General features: G+C 43.9%; 1 protein-coding gene across 1 annotated transcript in view; it reads left to right on the top strand.

Moving 5' to 3' along the window:
• The first annotated feature begins 1,794 nt into the window (after positions 1-1,794).
• The window catches only part of LOC146170736 (FAS-associated factor 1-like), a 30,946-nt gene continuing 8,049 nt past the window's right edge, over positions 1,795-24,691 (top strand). The window contains exons 1-13 of the mRNA XM_084586807.1: positions 1,795-2,024; positions 9,125-9,193; positions 10,576-10,708; positions 13,514-13,599; positions 14,975-15,066; positions 16,505-16,589; positions 18,905-18,994; positions 19,799-19,879; positions 20,979-21,072; positions 21,612-21,675; positions 22,204-22,285; positions 22,644-22,792; positions 23,774-23,910. Of these exons, the coding sequence (XP_084442933.1) occupies positions 1,986-2,024; positions 9,125-9,193; positions 10,576-10,708; positions 13,514-13,599; positions 14,975-15,066; positions 16,505-16,589; positions 18,905-18,994; positions 19,799-19,879; positions 20,979-21,072; positions 21,612-21,675; positions 22,204-22,285; positions 22,644-22,792; positions 23,774-23,910 (1,201 nt within the window). The 5' untranslated portion in view covers positions 1,795-1,985. The remainder of the gene's footprint in view (positions 2,025-9,124; positions 9,194-10,575; positions 10,709-13,513; positions 13,600-14,974; positions 15,067-16,504; positions 16,590-18,904; positions 18,995-19,798; positions 19,880-20,978; positions 21,073-21,611; positions 21,676-22,203; positions 22,286-22,643; positions 22,793-23,773; positions 23,911-24,691) is intronic.

Raw genomic sequence — 24,691 nt, 5'->3', positions numbered from 1 at the left:
GTCGAAATTACTCCGTAGCCCTCCACTACGGCTCCTCCTTCTCGCTTTCCACTTTCACTCCCATCTTCCTCCCTTCCTTTACGGCGCGGTTCAGGTGTCCACAGCCAACAAGTGAGACAGTTACTGCGCCTTTCCCTTCCTGTGAACCAATTAAAAGATTAAAAGAAGGCAGCGGGGGTGGCTGCAGCTACAGAGCCAATAGCAGGCCCGTGCATTTTCTTTTCCTTCTTCCTACAGCCACAACAACAACGATATCGCACTGCACACGGACGCCTCTTCGTTTCGCCACCATTGAAATAATAATAATAATAATAATAATAATAATAATAATAATAATAATAATAATAATAATAATAATAATAATAATAATAATAATAATAATAATAATAATTGTTTCACAGGAAGGGAAAGGCGCAGTATCTGTCACACTTGCTCTGTGGACACCTCAACCACGCCGTAAGGGAAGGGAGGAAGGGAAGAGTGAAAGTGGAAAGAGAGAAAGGGGAGCCGTAGCGGAGGGCTACAGAGTAATTTCGACCACCCGGGGATCTTTAACGTGCGCTGTCGTCGCACAGCACACGGACGCCATTTCGTTTCGCCTCCATCAAAACGCAGCCGCCGTGGTCGAGTTCGAACCCGGGAACTAGTAAGTGTTTTTTGCCGTCACGTGCAAAGCAAGCGCGCCTTCATTCCCCATTTTATCATGTGCCCTAGTAACCCATGCAAGAACAATACGGCCGCGCTCACAATATAAAACATCGAAATTTTAACGGACAAAACGGCAACGCTTACTGGGAAATCATTTCCTGGATTATATATGACATCATTTTCCAACTTCGTTCAAGTTTTAAATATCGCGGGCAAGCATATGAGAAAGACCGCGAAATTTAAAAATTGTAACCACGCCATGGTTGAAGGAACTTCGGTTAGTCATCTGATAGTGTTGGCTTTATCAGGCGAAAATTGTGACCGGTCTAAATGGTTTAAGGAAAAATTCCGAATTGATACCAGTTGGATTTGTATCGGTAGCTCTCAAGGATACAAGATTGAGGGCGCACTGATTTTAGAATCTGGCTATCAAATATTCCTTTTCAGCCGCTCAAATTTCCGATCGCGTTCTGTGTTAGTGGCCGGTTGGTAAACTTTTTGTGCCTCCATTCTATCACTCCCAGAGTTTTCGAAGTTTCAGTTTGTTCGTTGAGCGAGATACCCTTGCCTTGTCAGATGGAAGGAAGGATGCACTAAGTGCGATCCTCTTGTGAGGGTACAGACCTCAACCTGCGACCATCATCATCTTACGGCTACCCCAGGCAATGCCTCCCGCACCATAAGGTTTGTGGGGATTTTTGTTTCGGGAAGCGAGATACCCTTCACGTGTGCGGATAGAAGTAGCTACCTTATGTAGTTATGTGACCTTCCAAATCATAATGTTTTATTTCCAAAGCAGTTGCCTTCACGCCATGTACGTGTGCTGCCTAGCGAGTGCGCTCTCGGAGCAGACATATGTGTCAGGGAGAATATGTAGCCAATGTATTCTTCCATGGCGCCTCGCTTAGAATTGCTCATTATTTCATATTTCAACCGAGGCATTTCCGGACAAAGCAGGGGCTTTATCTGTTTTATTCTTAAAACACGGACACGATTTCTACTGAGCCCCTGGCTGCCCTGGCGGCGGTTGGTTGAGTCACCGAAACCATGGAACATAGAGTTATCATGGAACTAATATCTATCAAGAGTGGCCGATAGGGGAGGCGATTATTCATATTACGGGCTAGGCTGTACACACTGTTGTGGACGTCTCTCTACTTCCTCTTTGCTTATATTTGTAGCGCTGCTTATTGTGTTCTTTTTATCTCAGAAGGTCAATATCAGAGCGAATGTCTCTCTGTGCTGGCAACAGCGGCCGGTCGCCAGAATGAGCGTTCACATCACACGGCCATGGTCGCAAGTTTCTGGTCGCAACAGCGGACCTCGGCACGGACGTGATGACTGAACAGCGAGACCAAATCCTGGCCGATTTTCAGGTGAGTGGGCCATGTCATCAGCCGTTTGCCCGGCGCTTGCGACTGCGCCCTTTTTTTGCGCGAAATGACTCGCGGTTTCGCGGAGCGGATTTGCGCTTAGCTCCCTCCGGTCTTTTAAAAAGCTCTCGCAGTCCAAGCGCTGGGAAGCGTCCGCAGGGCGACCCTGTCACCGGACTTGCGCGAAACTCGCAGCGTCACGATCACAAGCGTCGGCGGTAGCTCGGGGCCGTCACGGCCTGCGAACAAAGGCATGGGCGCGCACCGAAGCGGACGGACATATGATCGCTGGCTCTGACACGATCTCCGATTGATATAGGAAACCAGCGGAAACGACGAGGCGCAGGCCCGTTCTTGAGGACGAGATGTCGATTACTTCGCTCGTTCGTCTCTTGAATGAGTTTTCCTTCATATTTCTGTCGCTGTAGTTTGGCGAAAACCTAGAAGATGCACTTAGTGCCGTTTGTGCAATCGCTGTTTCATCTGCGCCCGAGTAGTGTCAAGTGTCAATTCTGGCCACCCCTTTTTTCTTGAGTCTGTTTCAGGCTTGTCCACGTACCTATTTCAACAACGGCAGGCTAAATAAGTGCCGATTATCTGCTGCAGTGAATGCTGAGATTCAGATTACAGGCGACGGAATGTGTCGTTGGTTTCGTTTAAGGCGCTGCGGAAAAGTGTTGTGTTGGCCGCGGAGCGTTGATGGGAACGTTGTGTAGACAAAACCGTGTATCACGATGTGAATCCTCCGAGTTACGCGTACGCCTGGTTTAGCATATTGTTGAGCGCATAGTGCGCCGTTCTGGCAAGAGTTAAAAATAGTCGAGGGCAAGAGTCGTGGCACCAATCAAGAAGCCAAATCGAGATTGTATACGCAGCTTGTGCGAGACATGCTTTGCTAGGAACCGTTGTTGGCTGATCGGATTTTTTCGTAGGTTTCTAATCATCTGCATGCCTGCACTCGATCCTAGACATGAACTAATTAACTATTAGTCGCATTTCCTTCCTTGTGGTGAACCTATAGAGTGCGGTCGTGATATGCACAGCCTCAGCAAGTGTCAACATAGTGATAGCTGTAACTGGAAGGTGGAAATAATCAGCACTAATCAGATGCAGTAATTTGTATTATCCTTCAAAATTTTTCGCTGCACATGTACACATATGTATTTGCTCCTAGCTAATAGTCACAATGTAGAGCTTCCTGAACCGTTCATAAAATTAAGGCACTTCCTGAAAAGTCGAACTCCTGTTATTTTATTTTATTTTTTTTTTAGATAGAACATCTAGTTAAATGGGATTATTTGTATGTCTTGCTAACTATCCGCATACCTTACTGGATGCCTCCATTCTACTCTTCCCTTTCTGGTATCTGTGAGCTTTGTTAAAAGATTTCCATAACATTGACAGCACAAGGGTAGATATTTTAATTACTAGCAGATGATAGTTGCTGTAATTTTTCGTTGACAGTTTTATGCCAATATTATCTTATTTTGTCAAACTGACATGCACAGCCAGATAATGAGCCACAAATAATCTGCCTCTGTGGATAGGATTCTGGTGTTAGTGGTGACAATGTAATTGCAAAAAGTGCAAAACTGTGCCGCAGGGATTATGGTGATTGGGTTAATAACTCCACTCTTTGTATGTGAGAGGAGTTTTATTTTTATTTATTTTTTTATTTATTTATTCGATACTGCAGACCTTGCTCAGGTCCAAGCAGGGTGGTAAAATGCAACAATATTATAAATGAACAATACATCAATAAATGGAAACGGGCAACAGCGAGTCATTCCAATCTGCAATAGTACGGGGAAACAACAAAAACTTGAAGACACCCGTCCATGCAAAATAAGGTGTTAATGAATTCGGATGATGGTGTCAAGTAAGCCTAGATGTTGAAAGAGACAGATAAGATGAAGAGTCAAAAGCTAAATTTCCTTTACAAAGCATGGAAACACAGTTATACGTTTTTCCTTCGATGTTCAAGAAGTTCAATGCCATTATCACGCATTATTTCTAATTCTATCACGCATTATGTGTAAATTCCATGAAAATTGTTAGCAGTTGTGACACCCAAGTACTTATAATTGGTTTGTTCTTGCAAAGGCGACGAACCTAATGTGTAAGTAAAGGATAATGGAGCTTTTTGACGAGAGAAGCGAAGAAAGACAGTTTTTTTAGTGTTAAGCCGCATTCCCCAGATTTTGCACCAATCAAAAATGCCAGCAAGAAAAACATTAAATCAGTTTGATCGTTTGATGACGTGATTTCAAAAAAGAGCACACAATCGTCCGCAAGCAAACTGATTTTCACAGTGGAATTAATTGCAGTGGTAATGTCATTTATGTAAATTAAAGCAATGGCCCTAGGACACTTCCTTGAGGGACTCCTGATGTGACTGGAAGACAGCCAGATTGTTGCTCACTAATTGCCACGAACTGGCGGCGATTTGTTAAATAGTTCATTATCTAGGCGATCAAAATTTCTGCAAGCTCAAGATGTCGCAGTTTTAGTATCAATTTGTCATGTGGAACAGTATCGAAGACTTTGTTGAAATCAAGAAACAGAGCATCAATTTGATTATTTTTATCAAGGCTTGAGGCGAGTGAATGTATTACAGTGACTAGCTGTATAACTGTCAAATAGCCTTTTCTTAATCCGTGCTGAAAATGAGGCAGTATTGAGTGTTTATTCAGAAATTCATTAATCTGATTAGCAACAATATGTTCAATTAGCTTACAACAGGAGGATGTCAGTGATATCGGACTGTAATTTTCTAACAATGAAAGGTCACCTTTCTTTCTTCTTGAACATGGGCACAACTCTGGCTGTCTTCCAGTAATCCGGTAATTTTCCAGCGATTAATGAAGCACAAAATATAATAACAAGCAACTTTGCAATGGATTAGCATATCGTTTCAAAAAAATGTTTCCTAGGTTGTCAGGACTACATGAAGATTTAGTTTTTAAGTTTAATAGCTTCGAAACTATGCCAGGGTGCAAAATAAAATTTGTTTCAGATCGGTGAACCATTTTTTCATTGGATGAACAAATGCCAGAATTAGAAAATACACTATGGAAATAACAATTGAAATGACTCGCAATATCCCGGTGATCGGTAATGATTGAACCATCAATGCAAATCTGGGATACTGGTTTCTTCTTTTCGCTCATATGATTCCAGAATTGTTCGGGCTGTTCAACAATAAAGTTTGGTAATACTGTATTGAAGTAGCGGTCCTTTGAGGTCCGTACGGCACACGCAAGTTTTTCTTTCATTTCTTTAACGTGATGGAGCTGTAGGGTTTTTTTTCTTTAACCTTTTTATCTTGCGGGTCATGTGAATAATGTCACGTGTCATCCACGGATTTTGTTTGCAAATTTGCATTTATCAGGCCCAAAGTTATCAATACAGAACTGACAAATGTCTTTAAAACGGCGCCAAAGTGTTGTCACGCCACTGTCGTTAAAGTCTGTGAGGCAGGTTTCCATATATTCTATTATGGCTGCATCATTTGCGTGCGAGTAGTCCTTGAAGGATCGCTTTACAGGTTTTTCATATGAGGCGGAAGTGACTATGGGCACACCGATACTGACAAGTTGGTGATCAGATATACCTTCTACAACTGCAACATTATACTCAGTTAACATTCTGGGCAAACATACCAGATCAAGCACAGATTCGCAAGGTCCTTGCATACGTGTTGGCTCCTGAACTATTTTAATTAGATCGTGCATTAGCATTATGTCAAGCATGGTGTTCAAATGTTTACTGTTCCGCGAAAGTGCTTGCAAATGCTCCCAATTGATGTCAGGTAAATTTAGGTCACCTACAAGTAACAATTTATTCAATTGGAATTGAGACATGTTTCCTTGTAGCTTGATTAAATACTCAGGCGGCGCATAGGGAGGTCTGTAAATGGCGAACGAAATAAATTTGTGGCCCCAACACGTGATTTTTATGCCTAAGTTTTCGAGACTTGGATCATCTTCCAAGACAACAGCTTCTATATGGTTCTTAATAAGGACTGCAACGCTGTCTCCCATAGTATTCCGATCCTTGCGGGAAACTTGATAGCACTGAGGGAACACATCCTCGTCACTTATTTCAGACCGCAGCCCCGTCTCTGTTATCACAGCGATATGTGGATCGTGCTCTAATACAGTAACTTCAAGATTTTCTGTTTTTTTTAACACGCTGCGAGCGTTTAGGTTAATAATACGCAATTGCTCGTCGCACTTTTGGAAAAAGCGTCAAGTTTCTGGCTGGGGGGAGAATTTGCTGAATATCTTTACACGCATGTTCTTGGCCTCATCCCAGAAAAAAATTTCTTTATCAATCTTGAGTTTCTCATGAACTAGGTATATTTTTTTACCCTCAAGTTTATCAGCTTGTGCGCTTGTAGCTTTTTTTTTAGTGTAACTGTAGAGAGAAATGTAAAAAGATTCAATACAGGAAGACAGGCATTCCAGCATTGTTTTGAACCAACGTGACAAGGTTGTAGGAAGCTGACATTGGAAAATCTTTTGCATCCTTGCACATGATTCTTTATGTTTGTACTCTCTGTTGTGCTGGGGACTGTTGTAAATCTGTCTTAAGAATGGCAGTGTTTTAGTTGGGAATGGATTTCCTATGCAAAATCTGGTGCCCAGTAAGGCAGTGACAGAAATGGTACAAATTCTAATACTTTGCAACTTAAAATCACAGTATGTAGTTGCTACGTCAACTGAGATGCACATTTTTCATCGTTTTTATTCATATCCTTTGGCACATTCATCTATTCTTAGGAATATCTTGACAATTCATACTGCAAAAATGGTATTATAGCTCCTTTGTTTTTATTTTTTTGTAACCTACTTAGTTCATCAGCCAGTTCATCCTTAAGTTACAAGAATTGAAAATGCTGCTGTATTTTTACTGTTTTTTATTTTCACATTTCTGAGGCACATTTTATGTTGTGTAACATGTTTTGAGATTTTATTGGCTGGTAGAGTAGTAGCTGTTGCTGACTTGCCCAATGGGGCTGTATTCTTTCTCCTTAGGAGAGGGTTGTGTGGCAAGGCATAAGGCACCATGCTTATCAGTGCCAGCGCAGCTTAAGTCAGTGCTGTATGTCCGCATTTATTGTCACTGGTCTGGAATCAGGAACCGTTCCCCATTTCGAAGTAAGGTACCCTTTTTTGAGATTAATATACAGCAAATGTAATTAAATTACGTTGTGAAGAGTGCTATTGTTTTGTTTCTTGCCTGATGAAAGTAGCAGTAAGCCCATATGTGAGCTCTTTAGCCAAGCACCAAAGAGTGTCATTCGGAAGGAACTGATCAACCCTTTGACTGTCGAATATTCCGAAAAAAGATTCACCCCCCAGTGTGAAATGTTTTTAAACGCTATGCGTTTAGTGCAGTACCTGTACGTCAAAAACGCTGCGGGACGGAATGCGGCAGCAGTACCCGTACGGCAAAAGCAGTCAAAGGGTTAAGCTGTTAATTAGGTTCATCTCTCTGAACATCATGGGTAATCCTATTGATGTATAACAGGATGCCGTTTGAAGCAAAATTATAATCAGCTTTGGACTGCCCCTCTAGTTAAAGACGTGGAAGTTTCTTTAAGCTCTTCCGTAGCGCATTGAAAAAATAATGAAAGCATTAATACCTCAGAAGGTTGCTCTAATTTTCTTTGCATGGTGGCTAAGGCCACCTAAAGAAACTATTATAGTTTAAGTTGGGTTACATGTATTTAGTTACATACTGGCAGTGGTTTTAGTGAATGTAACTTGAAAAAATCTCTCCTACCATCAGCTCAAGCCTGAAGACAAATCTTTGAGTGGGTAATATAATTGTGGCCTGTTCTTGCAATGGCCATTCTGCAGTGTCGTGTTGCTGCAAAGACAGCATGAAATTCAGAAGAGACCTTTTAGTAGTTAGAATGCATGGGTTAAAACGTGTTTGCGACTGAGACAAGTTTATAACACATTCATTTCTTTGCTATAGTTTGTACTTGTCTATATTGCATCTTATTGGTAGAAAGGCCCCACTAAAGTGCAGCAGCTTGATGTTTAGGGCACTGGACTGCTGAGCCGGGCAACCCTGGTTTGATTCCAGCTGTGGCAGCTGCATTTAGATGGAGGCTAGACGGAAGGCAGCCATAGTCTGTGCAACACCAATGTTCGTTGAAAAACTCCAGGTGGTCTGAATTAACTGGAGCCTTTCTACTACAGTGACCCTCATAGCCTTGTCGCTTTGAGAAGTTAAACTCCATAAAAACAAACTATTAGCTCAAATAAGGCAGTATGGATTACATAGCAAATATGAGGGGAGGATATTTTGCCCATAATTAAACAGAGGAAATTGGCATGGTCAGGGTGTTGATGCACAAGACTGATAACTGGAGACCTTTTGGGAGTGACAGAAGTGACCTAGAGGGAGATGATGTAATTTTGGGTGGCAGAGAGTCGACGGAGTGAATGGACCAGCATGGTTGTTTTTGGCTCTTTCTCTCTCAAATGCACGGCACTAAAATTTTCAGTCGGTCAGTGTCAGTAGCAGCAAAAAAGACAAATGTTCATCATCACACAGTGTGTGATGATGAACATTTGTCTTTTTTTTACACTGAGAATTAACAGCATGCAAATTGCTTTTATCTCCTATTAGTATGCTGCCTTTTAGCTCAGATATAGAGATGCATTTTAGTCTGTATTGCTTTTTAGAAAGGCCACAAGAACGAGACAAGTTGCAAGGAATGAGTAGAAGTGACGATTTACCTTTCACAAAATGTAATTGCATGTTTGGTTCATGTCAGGTGTGGTCATAGTGCATTGGGAGAGGTTTTTCTTCTTACAGTATATTTGACTTGGCTCACATTGATAACAGTGGTGGTGTTGCAGGCAGCTTTTAAATGTATTGATACATCTTGCATTGAGATGTTGAGTAGACAAGGGTCATGACATGAGACTCTTGTCATCATACACATATACACATAAGAAGGGAGCTGACAGTCAGCAGCCAAGAGTGGTTTCTTAGGTCTCCCCGAGAGGGTATTTCTTGCAAGCTGCTGTGTTTATGAAGTTGCTGTGGACAGTGAACAACCTCAGTGATTGTTGTTGCAGGCCTGCACCGGACTTGAGGATGTTGGCGAGTGCTTCATGTTCCTGGAGCAGGCAAATTGGAACCTGCTGGTGGGTGCCGCCTCCCTTAGTTTTACTGAAATCCACTTGAGCTACCTATGACGAGTCTTATGTGTTTCAAGTTTGTGCTCTCTCATTGTTAGTTGCTTGCCTTTCTCCGTTATAATGGATGTCCCCAAGAGGCCCATTATGTGAGGATTATGAATAGGGACAGGTTGGATTGGCCATGGCACAGACTGAATTTGTGGGCAGCCGCGACATACCAGTATCCCCATGAAACAGAGTATATGTGGCAGTTTCATCTTGCCAGTGTGGCTACACCTATAGTCCGGAAACTTTGACTTCAAACGCTCAGACTTCGATTCAGCACAGCATAGCCAAGTGTGAAAGATGTAGCGATAAGGGCAACTTTGGCCAACAGAATCAGAGGATAGTCAAGGATATATTTTAGTCAAGAGAAGAATTTAAGTGGGATGTGCTAGTCAGAGAAGAGATAACCGGTGGTCTGCAGGTAATGGAATTAATGAGGGGTTACTATGAGAAAAGAGAGCTACGGCTGGAGGTTATTCACTGGGGTAGGGCTGGTGCGTGCCAGTAGCTTTGGCCAGTTGCTGCCAAATGTATAGCCAACAGGGATTGGTTTTAATGTGTACTTTTCTTCGTTTCTTTACTAGATCGTCACTCAGGCTAATAACCTAGGCTTAACACTGAAGGGCGCTTGGATACACAAAACCCAAAATGATAAATGATCTATACAGAATGTGAGAACAAAGTTGGGAAGAGACTTCAGATTTCTTCAGTTGGCTGAAAGCTGGAGAAGTGGAATGAAAAATGCTCACTCAGAAAAGGTGTTGGGGTTGTTTGACATGATAAATGGGCTGCTGAAGTAGCTTCCCTCTGTCCCTGCCAATTGGTAGTGGTAGTAATTTAGGATTTCACAGCACAGCAGCAGTCAGTATCTTTGAGTTTGCATATGTAGTTTAGTTTTTGTTTGTCAGTGGCTGTTTTGAAATTGCAGTGAGCTATGAAGTATTTCTCTCTCAGACAATAACTGGCTTATTGTGCAGTATTAAGGCTCGCTGCATTGTGGGTTACTGGTGGGTCACGCTGCATATGTTTGCTGTGTGGTCGTGAATACTGAGTCCCCTGTAAAGCTGCAAGTTTAAAAGAGGCCACGGAAAAGCATACTTTTAAAGTCGCTGTTGTCACCTGACAAAACGCAAAGAAGCAGACCTAAGAAAATTCAAGAATGGCCTACCAAGTGGCCCACGACGCAAAACGTATAAGGGCTCCAAAAATTGCTCCCAATTGAACATTTCAATGCAGTGAGGCACATCTCAGCCATACTCTACTCAGATTCTTTCTTGTGTAAAGCTTGGTTGAGAAACCTGCTTTGTGGTGTGATGCTGGTGTTGCCCGACAATGCCATGCAGGATGCGGTACACAATGCCCTGCCCCGGGAAACTCAGTCTCTGCCATCTGAAGAGGACTCAGTTCAGCGGCTGCAGCTCATATATCGTGACCGAGCAATCGCCCTAACACTACCACAGCAGGGAATCACATGTGGTGAGTCGACCGATGCACCCCATTGCTTGCTTTGTGGCTGCCAGCCCACCTCGCTGTTTCAATGCATGTGTGAAGTTATACTGTGCTGTATCAGTTGATGCATGCATCTCCCACTCCATGGGGTGACATCGAGGTGCTGTATCAGTTAACGCATCCATCTCCCACTTCATGGGGTGGCATCGAGGTGCATACAGTTTGAAACGAAAAATCTGTAATGATGCAGTCACTAGGCCAGCAGTCGCAGACAGATAGAGATCAAAGGCGATGAAACGGTGCAGTTTCTTGCTGTCTATTCTTGCGCACGGCCAGTATGGCAAATAGAACTGCCAACAGTTTCAGATTCTAGGGCATCGGTACAGTAAATTGTAGTGTAGTGGTAGCATCACACCATTTTGAAGGGTTGCCCTAGTGCCATCTCGCTGTGTGTGCCTGCCGGAGCAGGAACCGGTGTGAGACACACACTGTTTGTGGCTGAGCCATTCATACCTCGGACAGTGCAAGTATGTTGGCTTAGCACATAGGTCGGCCCCGCAATTTCAAGTTGCAGTTCCTGGGGGGTAAAGAAAGTCTATTTGTATGCAACAGTGTACTTTAAATGAAAACACAACCAATGAGAAAATGTGCTGAGATGGCTTGCCGCAGTTGGATAGGAACTGGGTCTAAACATGGATTTTGTTTTCTGGCAAGGTCAAGGGTTGAGGCTTCCCAAATACCTTGTGGTATTCCAATCTGCCCCTTGAGGTAGTTTTTTCCCATTAAGACACTAAATGTAAAAAAAATGTGCAACCTTCCCTTGGAAAACAATTGGTTACTCTTAGAGACCATCAGTTATCCTCTCTTCGAACTACATGTCCAGCCCATACTCACTTCTTCTTAATTTCGACTAGAATGTCAGCAACATGATATATTTCTCTGACCCACTCTGCATGCTTCCTATCTCTTAACGTAACACCTACTATTTTTTGTTCCATGGCCTTCTCTGTTGCCCTCAACTTAAGTAGAACCCTTTTCGTTAACCTCCACGTTTCAGCCCCATAGGTCAGTACCGGTAGGATGCAACTGTTATACACTATCCTCTTGAGTGATACCGGTAAGCTGCTAGTCATAATTTTTTCATTCCTTTCAAATGCGCTCCATTGCAATCTTATTCTCCTAGTTATTTCCCTTTCGTGGTCCGGATCTGCGGTCACTACCCGTCCTAAGTAGACATATTCGCCTACCACTTCCAATGCTTTGCTACCTATTTTAAACTGTTCTTTTCCTAGCCTGTTCAGCATTACCTTAGTCTTCTACATATTAATTTTTAATAAGCAGCCTAACATCCTGTGTGTTACTGTCAGCCTCTCGCACTTTGCCTTGGGTGTTGTCACTTTCATCAACTTGTATCTGCTTGCATGTAAGTTCAGAAGTAAGCTTATGTGGCCACTTGCTGTCGCATTTTAAATAGGTAATGGTAATTGTGCTACCATGAGTTTTTCGTTGTGTTGTTGCATGGGACTTCAGTGGGTGAGGGCTCTGCGGAGGGCGGGGTCAGATACATTGGTGGTTGATGAAACTCCTGAAAGGCGAGTCTGGACAGGATGGTTTGCGAGGAGGATTGAGGGTGGCAGTGGGTGGATGGGCTGCCCGTTCACTAAGGTGTGGGAAGGATGGCTGGGTTTGTCACTGTCTGAAACGAGTGACTAGAGAGATGCATGCTTTTGTTATTTCATTGTGACACTGGTACTTCTTGTGCAGCAAGAAAAGTGTGCTGTGGTCATTGCTGAACTAGATATCTTTGTAGTTGACATATTCATGAAGTGCAAAGCGTTATTGTGGACCACAAATAGGTTTCTGGCCTTTTTTCACGGTTGGTATAGCTGTAAGAGAACTAGTCATGGAGCCTTGTGCTGGTGTCTGATGTTTTGCGTTGTCCGTAAACCTGATAGCAGCAGCATTGTTCTGTTCACGCTCCTGGCCTCCTGACACGGTGTATGAAAAAAGAAAATGGAAGATAAAAATAGTGCTGTTGTTTGGAAAACAGTGTTATCTTGAATTTACGGCCTGATGAAATGCATGAGAATTTGTTGGTGGTCAGAAGAAAATCGGCGAGAATGCGTATTGTTTGCGAGAGAAGCAAGGGGCAGCCCAGCAGCAGAAGTAGTGGTGGTATAGACTTTGCATACTGAGCTGTATGCCAAGGGCTGAAAGTTTGTTGCTGACCACGTCCATTGGGATGAGGACAAATCCTTATTGCTTACGAACCGCTTTCCTCACTCACTTGGTTTGGTGCTGTTTAGCTTGGCTTTATTGAGGGACCTGTTTGACTTGGAACTTTGCTGTGTTTTATGCCATGTCTTCACTGTCTTTATCATCCTACTGTTGTTGCCATACTGTTGAGGTACTGTTGTACCTAAAGAAACAACCTTTCGCCTTGAACATGTCCTGGGTCCTTGGTGCGACGGATCGTCTGCTGCGCAAGCTACCAAGGCCTTACTAACTTTTCTGAAGGACACAGGGTTGATTAATACCCTTTAAAACTCATCTGTGTGTGATTATGTGCGTGTGAAAGTTAACTTTTCTTAAGGACACAGGGTTGATCAATACCCTTTAAAACTCATCTGTGTGTGCTTATGTGCGTGTGAAAGTGTGCGACACCGATTCTCATTTTTTCTCATTTATTTCCCCTTCCCCTCCCACACTCTGTCACCCTCATCCCTCAACCCTCATCAGGAGTAGCATGCTAGGCTTACCACCAGGCAGACATCTCCTGTTGCCATTAAAATATATCTCTCTCTCTCTCTCATCCTACTGTTGTGTGTCCAGGAGACGTGCGGCAGCTGATTGCACAACACACCTGTGTGCCACCATGCCGGCAGTCTCTCATGGGATGGGACCACGTCACAGATGAGGTGAGTCGCCACTACCTGCCCACTGACAGTTTGTCTAGCTATGGTTGCACGTAAAGCACTGTGCATCTGTGGTGCCTCAGTGAGTGGCTCGTTTTTGTGTGAATGGAAACTTTGAAGAAGGATCATTATCATCATCCTGACTATACCCAATGCAGGCGAAGGCCTCTCCCATATTCCTACAATTAACCCGATCCTGTGGTAGCTGCATACTCTTGACCCCTGCGAACTTCTTAACCTCATCCGCCCACCTAACTTTTTGCCCCCCTGCTGCGCTTTCCTTCCCTTGGAACCCAGTTTGTTACTCTTATACTTATCCTCTCTTTGCACTACATGCACTGCCCATGCCCATTACTTCTTGATTTCCACTAGAATGTCAGTAACTTGAGTTATTTCTCTGACCCACTCTGCACGTTTCCGTATCTCTTAATGTGGAGAAGAATAGTTAGTGCCAATGAACCCAGGGGACAGCTCCATCGAACTGTTCCTCATTAGTGAACAAGCTGCGAAGCTAGGTGAATTTTGGGAAAATAAAGGCACAGAGCGTGCCAGGTCTGTATATGCTATGTCTGTTAGATCGCAGTGGTAGCTTCCACTTGTGGCAGAGCCCATGTCATGTTGCTCCTAGCGTTGTGAGCGTGAAGTAAAATCGATATTTTAGCTAGCTGCTTGAGAATCTTGAAAACGCAGTGCAAAGGGACGAAGGTCGCAGACGCAACAAAGTGCTTTGGTTCGTCTTTCTGTATCCTCCTCCTTTTTTGCGCTGTTTTCAAGATGCTCACGGCATGAAATATGCTTGGGCATGGGGGGCTAGTTCTTGGGCTATGGTGCGTACCTTTTCAGATGCACTCAAAACGTACAATCTGACATGCACTGCAGTGTAAGTGCTGCTGAGGACAAGCAGATGGTGCTGAGTGATGCGAGGTTGCCTTTCCATCTTGAGTAGAGCAGCCACCTCTCTTGCACCATGACGACGATGCTTGCCGAGTGCCTGCTTGCCCTGCACATGTCATTCTAGCTGCATTTGCTCCGTATGTGCAACTCTTTTGCGTTTCCCTTAAACCGTGTGCTGTTTGGCCAGGTGAGCAGTGATTTTCAGTGCACAATTAGCACACACGTACACGCTAAAGAAGGCATGAAGAGCTTACACGTGCCATCTTTTTGTATGCTTGTGAATGAACATCCAAGAAGGTGACCCATCTATGTCTATTCTGCATGCATGGTGTAGGCCTGCGAGAGCTGCGCAAGTTCTCTTGTCAGTTACGGACTAGCCGGCTCATTCGTGCGTGAGCTGTGTGTTGCTTATCCAGTCTACTTTAATGAGTTTGTGCAGGTTGTGGTGTTTATGTCATGTTTCTGCCTGTCTGGTCCCTCGCAGACACCTTTCGTGGCCTCAGAGTTGGCACCTGGCGGGAGCTTGCTACTAAGGACCACCTCCCCTTACCCAGAACCCGGTGCAACCAGCAGAGGGTGAGCGCCACATTTCTGGTGCTTGCTGCTGCAGTCGCGCTACGCTTACAGCACACGCAAATCAGCAGTGCAGGAAAAATAATATTGGCACTACTGCACCCGCAGGCACCACATGTGTGCATGCAGCGAGAATGGTGGAATCCGTGTATTGCAGCCAAACATTGCGCTTGCTAAGTTTTAATGGGATAGTGTTAAAAGCCTTGTTACCCAGAAGATATCGGTGTTGTGAGTGAAAGATCATGGACATGGCGCCGGTAACTGGCAGTTGGCATGGCCAAGCGCTGATTCTTTGATGATTTGTGCAACACTACGAGACCACATGATATTAGAAAGTTAGGACGAGCTGTCAACTCTGGTTACTCTGGAATAAGAATCTACCTTCCAGTACTCTTGGATGCTGAGTCAAGCATGCAGGCACGTTCATACGTCTTGGTTAAAGCGAGGCTTTATATGTCGGGTGGTTGTGTACGCTATCGCGCTATATACCCTTAAAGGTGGAGCTTAAGTGTCCGTTATAATGTTTTGCTCTTAGTTGTTGGTTCTTCTGGAAGCGCTGAATAACCAATGTTTGAGGGTGACCTGCACGACTGTTGGGCTTGCCTTGCTAACTGGGATGTGAACATCGAAGCTGTTAAAACATCTCACTGCTTCTTGTGTGCGAGAGGCGTTATTGTTGGCCTTGTGTTCGCCTACAACTTCCTTGTTACCAGGACTTGCGTGCTACAGAAGGGACAGTCAAAATTAAGTATGAACTACCAAGTACTACAGTGGAATCTGCAAAGGTGACAACTAAGCTGCCTACGTACATAGGAACTGCAACTGAGAAGCACAAAGAGGAAAAGTTTTCTGGTGCTGACTTTTCAACTCGTGCTTCTTCCTTTCTGCTTTTTCTATTCTTTTTTTTTTTAGCAAAAGTTTTCTGCTCTTTTTTATTTTTCACACTTTTGCAGTGCACTACATTGTTATTGATTTCAAACCTACTTTTCAGGAAGAGACCAAAGACCTCAGACTTGCTATTTGTTCACTACAGCAATATAGTAATAAACCTTTTTTTTTTTTTTTGTCTTTGCATTTTTATGCCCATCACTTTTGAATTTGCATAAATGTCGGAAACAGCACTGGTTAGGTTAATAAGCTGCAATATGTGCATCCTTCTGAGCATACAAGAGTGTAACAGTTTCTATAAGACTTTGTCTAACCCAGACATTCTAGCATGGAAAAGGCACTGTATATATGGACCACAGCTTGACATGAAGGGCATTATGGAAGATATCATACTTAATTGTCAACAATGCATTTGTATAACAGTGAAGTGCAGTCCTAAGCTGAAAGGTATCAAAGTAATGTCGTGTAATGTTTTGCTGATAAACTTTTGCATAGCTTGTAAATTGGGAGTATAGCAGAGGGATTTGACAAGACTCTGCCCTGTTGTGTCCAGAAACCAAGTGCGACTTCACATCCAAGATGACACTTCTGGAAACGAGTACTCCATCAACTTCCCTGGCTCCAAAACCATTCTAGAGGTGAGCACAGAAGGCTTTGTTTGGTTTGCTTTGCTTTATGGAGTTTAACATTCCAAAGCGATTCGGGCTATAAGAGATGCCGAAGAAGCTTGTCGCTCGCTGATTCACAGTGTCGTCACTTATAGGGCACCGCATTTTTTGTGGTAACTCAAAAAGTTTATTGTACAAAGGCTTATAGGAGGAAGAGGCTCTAAAGCTTTCCTAGGTAATCATTGGTCATTTTGTTTTTATTTGTGTGTGTTGCTTGTCTTCAGAAAGGGCCACCCATCATTGGAAGCAGTGGGCCGATTAAATCCTATCCGCTACATCGCAATTTCTCAAGAAGAGCGGACAAGATTTTATGCATTGCCATGATAAAATCACTGTACATAATGACAAGTGTCATGTTAAAGTCGACACCAAATATTTGCAGCTTTTTTTTTCTTTTTTTTTTTTTTTTTTACACAATAGGTAGTGCATTTGCATAGTATTCGGCATTGTAGGATGGCTCAAAAGTCAATGTTGAGAAAATAATTTTCTTCAGTAAAACGATAACCCTGAACTCTGAAGTGATGTAATAAGCACTTTTGTGTGAAATTCGGTTTTTAACTCCTGAAGTTTAGGCACCTATGTGTTTACCACATGGAAAGCTCACATGAAAGATATTCTTCTTGACTGATATTTCAAGATGTGTGAATTCAAGCAAACAAGGGTTTACCGTGTTTGACTATGTCCGATGTCAATCGCTTTTAACAGTCACTGCTTACATCTACTGGCCTCCTGAATTTTTTTATGAGGCTGTTTTGCTGCTCTTTCTTGTGATGATCTTGGTGCCATATTTGCATTTTTTAAAGGTAAAACTCCTTCTAGGCTCATGGTGAAAATCCCACGTTTGCAAAATGTGTTTGCAAGATTTCACGAGGTGTGTCTGCAAGATATCTTACTAATAGGTTCTGACGTCGAAATACTTTTCCCGGTCAGGACATTGAAATAGGTTCTGACGTCGACATAATTTCCCCGTTCGGCTAGTTAGGCGTAGTCCCTATAAAAAGCACCGTAGGGCCGCTTGCAAGTCAGTTCAGTCTCGCATGTCGAGGAAAGGGGGCCTGAGATGCCGATGACGAAAGCAAAGAAAAGAAAGAAATGAAATTATAACTAGTACACAAGCACGCAGTATAGAGGTAGAATGAGGAAAGGCTTTTGCCATTAAGCTCTTAAGCGAAATGAAATTAAGTGCGATCCTGTAATTTTTTTATCTGCATATAAATACAGCAGGTTCATACACAGGGTGTCTAAGCTAACTTTAGCCAAGGGTTAAAAATGAAATATTTAAGGTGGGCCAGAGAAACCACTTGTTTACAGCTGCCAGCCATCTGGCGTACCAGAGGCGATTTCTTTTACAATGAATTAATAATTAAGGTGATTTTTCTAATTTACTAACTATTGCCTTTTAGACAATAAATGGATTAGCAAAGTTTGAGAACACCTTCTAAACCCCCCTTTCATTTATTTCCGACAAAGAAAGCATCACATGTATCATTTTTCTAAGCTTTAAAGAAAGCTTCTGAGCTGTGGCCTTGGCTCTACGCCACCGTTGCAGCGGCAGACTGATATGTCTGCGGTGGTTTCTTCGTCCGTTTCAGGCTGTCTGCGCATGTGACGGTGCAAGTCTCACTGCAACCGTCGCTAACATATCAGCCTACCGCTGGGACTCGGCTGTTGAGTCACGGCCGCAGCTAATCTCGTTCACTCAAACCACGATTGAGAGCACCACGATTGTGGCGGGCAAAAGCTTTAGTCACGTGATATATTTTTGTACTATTTCGCGGGCTTTCTTTAGAGCTTGGAGAAACAATACATGTAAGGCTTTGTTTATCTGAAATAAATTGAATAGTAGTTTCAGAAGGTGCCCTCCAATTTTTCAGATCCCATTTATTGTCTAAAGGCAATACTTAGTAAATAAAAAAACATTATCTTAATTACTAATTAGTTAATTGCAAAATGAGAAAGTTGCCTGTGGTGCACCAGATGGCTGGCAGCTGTATACAAGTGGTTTCTATGGCCTATCTCAAATGTTTTATTTTTTAACCCTTGGCTAAAGTTAGCTTGGACATCCGGTATAACCCTTATGCATTGTAGTTAATTCCAGTTGCTGATAGGCGTTCAGTGTGTTTGAAGGGTTGTGTTAAATATCTGCATATGGGGATTGGCAGTTGCATTATTTCCAGCTGTATAAATGCTCTTGCTTAAGGTTGTGCACCTGTAGCCTTTTCTTTTTTCTTCCTTTTTCTTTTTCTTTGAGAGTACTATTGAAACTATTTTCCTCCCCTCCGCAGCTGAAACAAGATGTGAGCGATCTAACGTCCATTCCCGTGCGGCATCAACGATGGAGAGGCTGGCCTCTGGGGACGCCGCCACGTGACGAGGTGAGTCCAGTCATGGGGTTTCTTCCGGCATCCCGAGCCAGGATAAATGGGCACTCGGCCCAGAGCAGCCGTGGGAGGAAAGGCTTGCACCCGGGAATTGCTTGATGCTGGCAGCCTTAAAAGCGCACTAGACGTCACATTATTCCCCAGGGCTGCTCAGGAACTCTGTGCCATGTTTTGGTGAAGTGGTGCCAAAGCAGCACTCGTTTTTTGTTTTTTTTAATTGTTCCTAGACACACTGCCTGTACACAGAAACATGTGCGTCAAGGGTAAACCAACCAGCAGAGGCTGTCATGTTCTTGTTTCATGAGAGATCACTATGGCAAAAGCAGGAAGGAAGACACTGGAGGATGCTTCCAGAAGCGCTCCAGCATCCCAGAGATTTTCTCGCAGCAACTGCCAGCAACATAATCAACAGGATGCAGAGATTTATGTCTCGCGTTAGGTGTGTTTCTGTTTTCAACAGCCTTGGGTTGGTATTCCTGCAAGCCTGCATGGTATTCTTTTTCTTCATTTTCTTCTATCTTGACTTTAACACCTGGCCAGAAGCAGCATCTCACTAGTCATACATGGTGCAAAGAAACAAAGTTGAAAGGAAGTTGCATTTCTACTTTATTGCCGCAGTTGAAGGCAGTCACTGGCAAGTCTTTTATCGCCTATCCTGATAATACTTCCTGGTGTAAGCACCAAATGAGTTTAGTTTCAACCCCACTTGGTGTCAGTGTTATGTGAACATGTTTTTAACTGTGAAAGCTTACCAGATCTCCTGTCCCCTCTCCCTTCCTTTTTGTCACCCTGATGCAGTCGGCGCTCTCTCTAGCCCTGGGTGGACTCGACGAACACTGGCTGACTGTGGAGAGCACTGCGGGTGCGAACACTGCCACGGTGGGGACCTCGCTTTTTTTTTTTTTCTCGAGCAGCTATGGCCGGCCTGAACTGTTAGCAAGTTTTCAGCATAGCATACATTGACTAAACTGGAGTGGTAGTTTTGAAGTCACTCAGACTGGCAAAAATATTTACTACGTTGATTGAATATTTAGGGGAATCCTCCAAGATGGAGTAGATTTGTAATAAGGGAGTATGTTAGTTGTTGGCGATGATGGGAACCTGAAGATGCTGTCTGGTAATTAGATGGCTACTTACTAAACACTTCTTGCTGGTTTATAAAAGAAATGCTCTGTAATACCTTCCAGCCTTCTCCTATCGTTTTTTTATGCAGTTTTTTTTTAGTTACCTGATTTTATGTTTACATCCTATGAAAGTATGAGTACAGCTCAAGTTTGATTTTTTGTGAAAAAACAAAGCTTTGCATGAACACAGTGTCATCGTCTTCTGTGCTGCATGCTTTGCCTCGTGACTTTAAGACTCCCGTAAAGCTGGCTTCTCCTTTAAGCTGGTCAGCATGGTGGCAAAGCCATCTAAAAAAAAAAAAACTGCATTTTAACGTTATTGGCTTTTCTTCGAAAAAAGGAAAATTTGCCTTGTGATTCCATGTTGCACACGTGCTGCAGTGTCATTTCATTGGAAGTATGTCATCGCAGTCAGATGCACTTTGCCATAACCAGATTTTTATTAAAGATGTCTTTACTATAAACAAAAAAAGAATGTACAATCATATATGGAAAATGAACTGGGACTTCAGTTTCACTTTACTATATCCAACTTTTCACTATATCCGAGTTTACTGTGGCAGGGTTCTTCTGTATTATGTCATACTCACTGTTGAGCTGCTGAAGCTGAACTGAAACCACATCGAGGCAGTCCGTTTATAGATTGTTGATCGAGCAAAGGGCAGTTTCATGCCGTGATCCACATGTACCCACGCTTTGCACACCGCACCGAAGATAGAATGTGCAACAAAAATTTAGTGTTCTTGCCTCGTTTAGTAGGAAATGCTTGCCGAGATGTTGGCTCTTTTGCCTGTGGTGTTTCTTTGGCTTGTGCTGTTACATCAGTGAACAGCATGTTCGATTGAATGCTGCAGGCGGAGCTGGTGTCGAGCGACAGCAGTAATGCCGACGAGTTTGAGGACGCCAACGAGTGCCTAATTGCATCTGACGACACCACAACACCCCTAAGTGAGTGGCGCTTGGTGCAGTCTGTTTGTGTGCCACTGCCTTTCTCTAGTTTTTTACTTTTGCCACAAGCGCATGTAGGATTGTTATTGAACCCTTGTCTCGCTTGTTTCTGGACGTTTATTGCATCTTTCCTTTCTTTTAGACCTCACGAAAGTGAGGTGAAGGGCTAGTTGGTAATGCATAATGAAAAAAGTCTTATGAACGATGATAAAGCAGTGCTCATGTGTGTCTTGTGTTCGTTCCTTTTGTTGTTGTTCCTTGCACTGTTTCACCATGCGGCTATCATTCCTGCTTCTTTTGTCCTTTGCTCTTGTGTACCCAGCATGGTGCATCATGAGGATGCCGGTGACGGCAGTTGTGCTGTGCCCACAAGTAGAACTTATACTGGCAGTTCTAATTGCCTTATTCACGTCAGCAATGAGGTCGAGTCGTAAAAGGGTGGAAGGGTCAGTTGAATCGTCCAAACTGCAAAAAGTCTCTGCTGTAAACTGGCATGGCGTAGTTGAACTGTTTTTTTTTTTTCCTCTTTTCTTGTGCAGTGCCCGAAGGCATCGTGGACGAAGCAGAAGCTGTGACTCACTTTTCACGGGCATTTGTACGACGGTAAGTTGGCACGTCCTTGTACTTGTGTTCTTGTGCACTTGTGCACATACTTGTGTTCTGGCGAGCAGTCTTGCTATTTTCCAAACTGTTGTGAGTAGATGCTTGCTCAAAGGTGTTGTGTTGTGGAAAGATTGCAACCAGTCCCAGAAAGGCAATTGAATACTTTCTGTTGGCACAAATGTGTCTTTTCAGTGGGGCTCTTGTAGACTAGAAGTCATCACAGTGCTGCACTGGTGAATTTAGGAGCCTTGTCCTTAGAAATGCAGGCTTCAGGCATAGAGATGCTTTATGGTGTTTGAAAGTGTGCTCTGTCCTTGCTCTTTGGTTAGTGCATAGACTATCCCTTGCTCCCTGTGCTCTCATTGGAGTGAGGGGCCCACAGTTGTTTTGGAGCCATGTATTGTGCTACACTTGTACATGTGGTGGCAGGCATTTTTCTACCATGTGCAAATTATTTTCCCTGCGATCATCAAAATTCTGGAGCATCCCTGGTTTGTTGAGAGTTCATCGGCATTACTCACTGCGCAGGTATGGAGAATGTGCACCGGCCTTCTTCCAAGGTACCCTGGCGCAGGCTATTGAGGCGTCTTGTTACAAGCCCATTCGAGAGGTAAGAGTCAAGGGCTTAGATTAGCCTGTTTTTGATGCTATCCTGGGCCTTTCAAGGTGTGCTCACTTGAAACTTCATATTTTTCAAGACATGCTTTTTAAGCCATCGTGACAAATAGATGCTACATAAAGCTTGATTTTTGAGAACCTTTTTTCTATTGATGCTCTTGAACTTTCACGATGACGGTTGTACAGATGTAGGCATTCTTGGCTGCACTGAATGACCAGTGTGCCTTGTGCTCAGAAATGCTAGGCTGCTTTTTTTTTTCTCTACTGACTGAGTACCACTGGGAGTTAGTACTGCTAGGAGAGAGGTAAACAGATGTACTTTTGGTGCGAATAAGGTTTTCTTGGTGCAGCGACGGCCGCTGGTGCTGTACCTGCACCAGGAGCAGGGTGCGGGCCTCTTCTGCGGGCAGCTGCTGTGCTCCGAGGCGGTGGTCTCCTACCTGGCACTCAACTTCCTCCTCTGGCCCTGGGACCTCACGCTGCCCTCCAACCGGGACAGGTGGGTCACTTTACCTTCGCTTGTCACACTGCACGGAGAGCCAGGTCACGTTAGTCATCCCTGTTACAAAAACTCTGCATTAGAGGTGCAGGTTTGTCATGTGCCCAGTTGCTGATATTTTAAACAAGCCATGACCCCTTCGCTGAAATATTGCTGGTGAGATGCTATTGAGCTGGCCTCCTAACTGCGAAACAGTGAAGACGTCTATGTAGGGTTGTATGTGGGCTTTATGGGAGCTTTACGACATTATATCAATGAATCCTAGCAGAAGGCCTTGTGCCGCCATCAGAAATTGAAAAGTAAGGAGTGGATTTCCTTTTCTTATCATCTCTTGCTTTTCAGTTGCAGTATCTTGCAGCCAAGGGACACGGCAGCTGACACATGTGACATGGCATTTTAGCTGCTAGTCTTCTTTCTTTTCATATTACTTCAATTTATTCATTATGCAAACCACCTGCTTCTCCTTTATGCATGTCATACTGTGCTCTCACACTATGGTAGTGAGCATGCGCAGATCTTTCACATTCTTTTTTGTAAGCTGTTTGTCTCTCTGCATATCTCTCCTGTCGTGTTCAGGATTCTATTCAGATCCCCTTTTTAGTGTGAGATATCAAAGCCAGCTGTGAGAATTGCACTGAAAGGCAAATGGAAAACGCTTTACCCCTCATTGCCAAGCCGATTTTGTAAACATGACAAGTTCACAAGAACTTAGAATCCATTGCACTTGATGGTATCCTGCAAGGCGTAACAATTTTCAGCAGTTCAATAAAAAAAAGTATTGTTTATCGAATCCCTCCCAATCACCACCTTTACCACCACTGGTGAGTGAGGTGTTACTAGTGAATGCCACCACTGGTGGCATTCACTAGGTGTTACTGCGCATGCTTGTATAAAAACCTGTGGTACCCCAGATTGTGCTGGTCACACTGCACTTCCTTGAGGTCAAGTCCCATGACCCAGTGCTGGTCGCTCGTTGTGCAGGTTCCTGGAGTCCATAAGCAGGTCGCTAGGGGCCGGTGCCGTGAGTGCGGTCCGCAGCAGTGCCCTCGACTGCCTCCCGGCATTGGTGGTGCTGTCGAGAATGCGTGGCTCCCTCGAAGTGCTCTCGCTCATCCCTGGTGAGCGGTGAATCGGTTTAGGCATGCATGCATGCCTTTCAGTACGCTTGACCTATCAGCCAAAGCCATCACTGTATCATTTTTTGAGCGTGACTTTCGTGGGTCAATGTCAGTGGGCCAGTGAGCTTTTGGAGATACTCTCCAGCAGTTGCAATGCAGGTGCTCGGTATCTGTCTGCATCTTTTCCCCTCTCTTGTATGTACTTGGACGAAGCCATATACCACCAGGAGTAATGAAGTGTGCAGTTAAGCGAGGGAACATTGTTGCTGTAGTAGTATTCGAAAACCATCTGTCAGTTTATTGTGACTAGGAGGAGGCAGTTGAGGGGGAAAGACTGGCGCCCCACACAGGGCTCTACTCCTCACGGGTGCGACGTTGTGACCATTCCAAGCCTTGCGCTTGGCGCTAAGCTTTCCTTGGCAAACAGAGCAAAGGCTCCTGGAAAAAGCGCTCTTGATTGATCCCGCGTAGGGTTACCACGTGGGCTGCATCTCAGTGTAGCCATTATCTCATGCTAGCCAGTTGGTTTTTCCACATTTCCAGTCATGTAATTGCCATTCCAAGTATTCGTCTTTGGCACATTTCGCCTGTCATGTCATCATTTGGATGCCGTGTGTCATATGCCTGGGTGGCTAAGTGGCTTTGGCATTGATTGGGCTGCTGATTCCAAATTCGCAGGACTGAATCCCAACCGCAGCATCCACATTCTGGTCGAGGTGAAGTAAACGCAAAAGCACCCGTGTGCTGGGCAATCTCAGCCCATGTTTAAGAACCCTACGTG

Source organism: Amblyomma maculatum, unplaced genomic scaffold, assembly GCF_055883805.1.
Source record: "Amblyomma maculatum isolate TAMU_Amacu unplaced genomic scaffold, ASM5588380v1 scaffold_58, whole genome shotgun sequence".
Taxonomy (NCBI): Eukaryota; Metazoa; Arthropoda; class Arachnida; order Ixodida; family Ixodidae; genus Amblyomma; species Amblyomma maculatum.
This window is presented reverse-complemented; position numbering and strand designations above follow the sequence as displayed.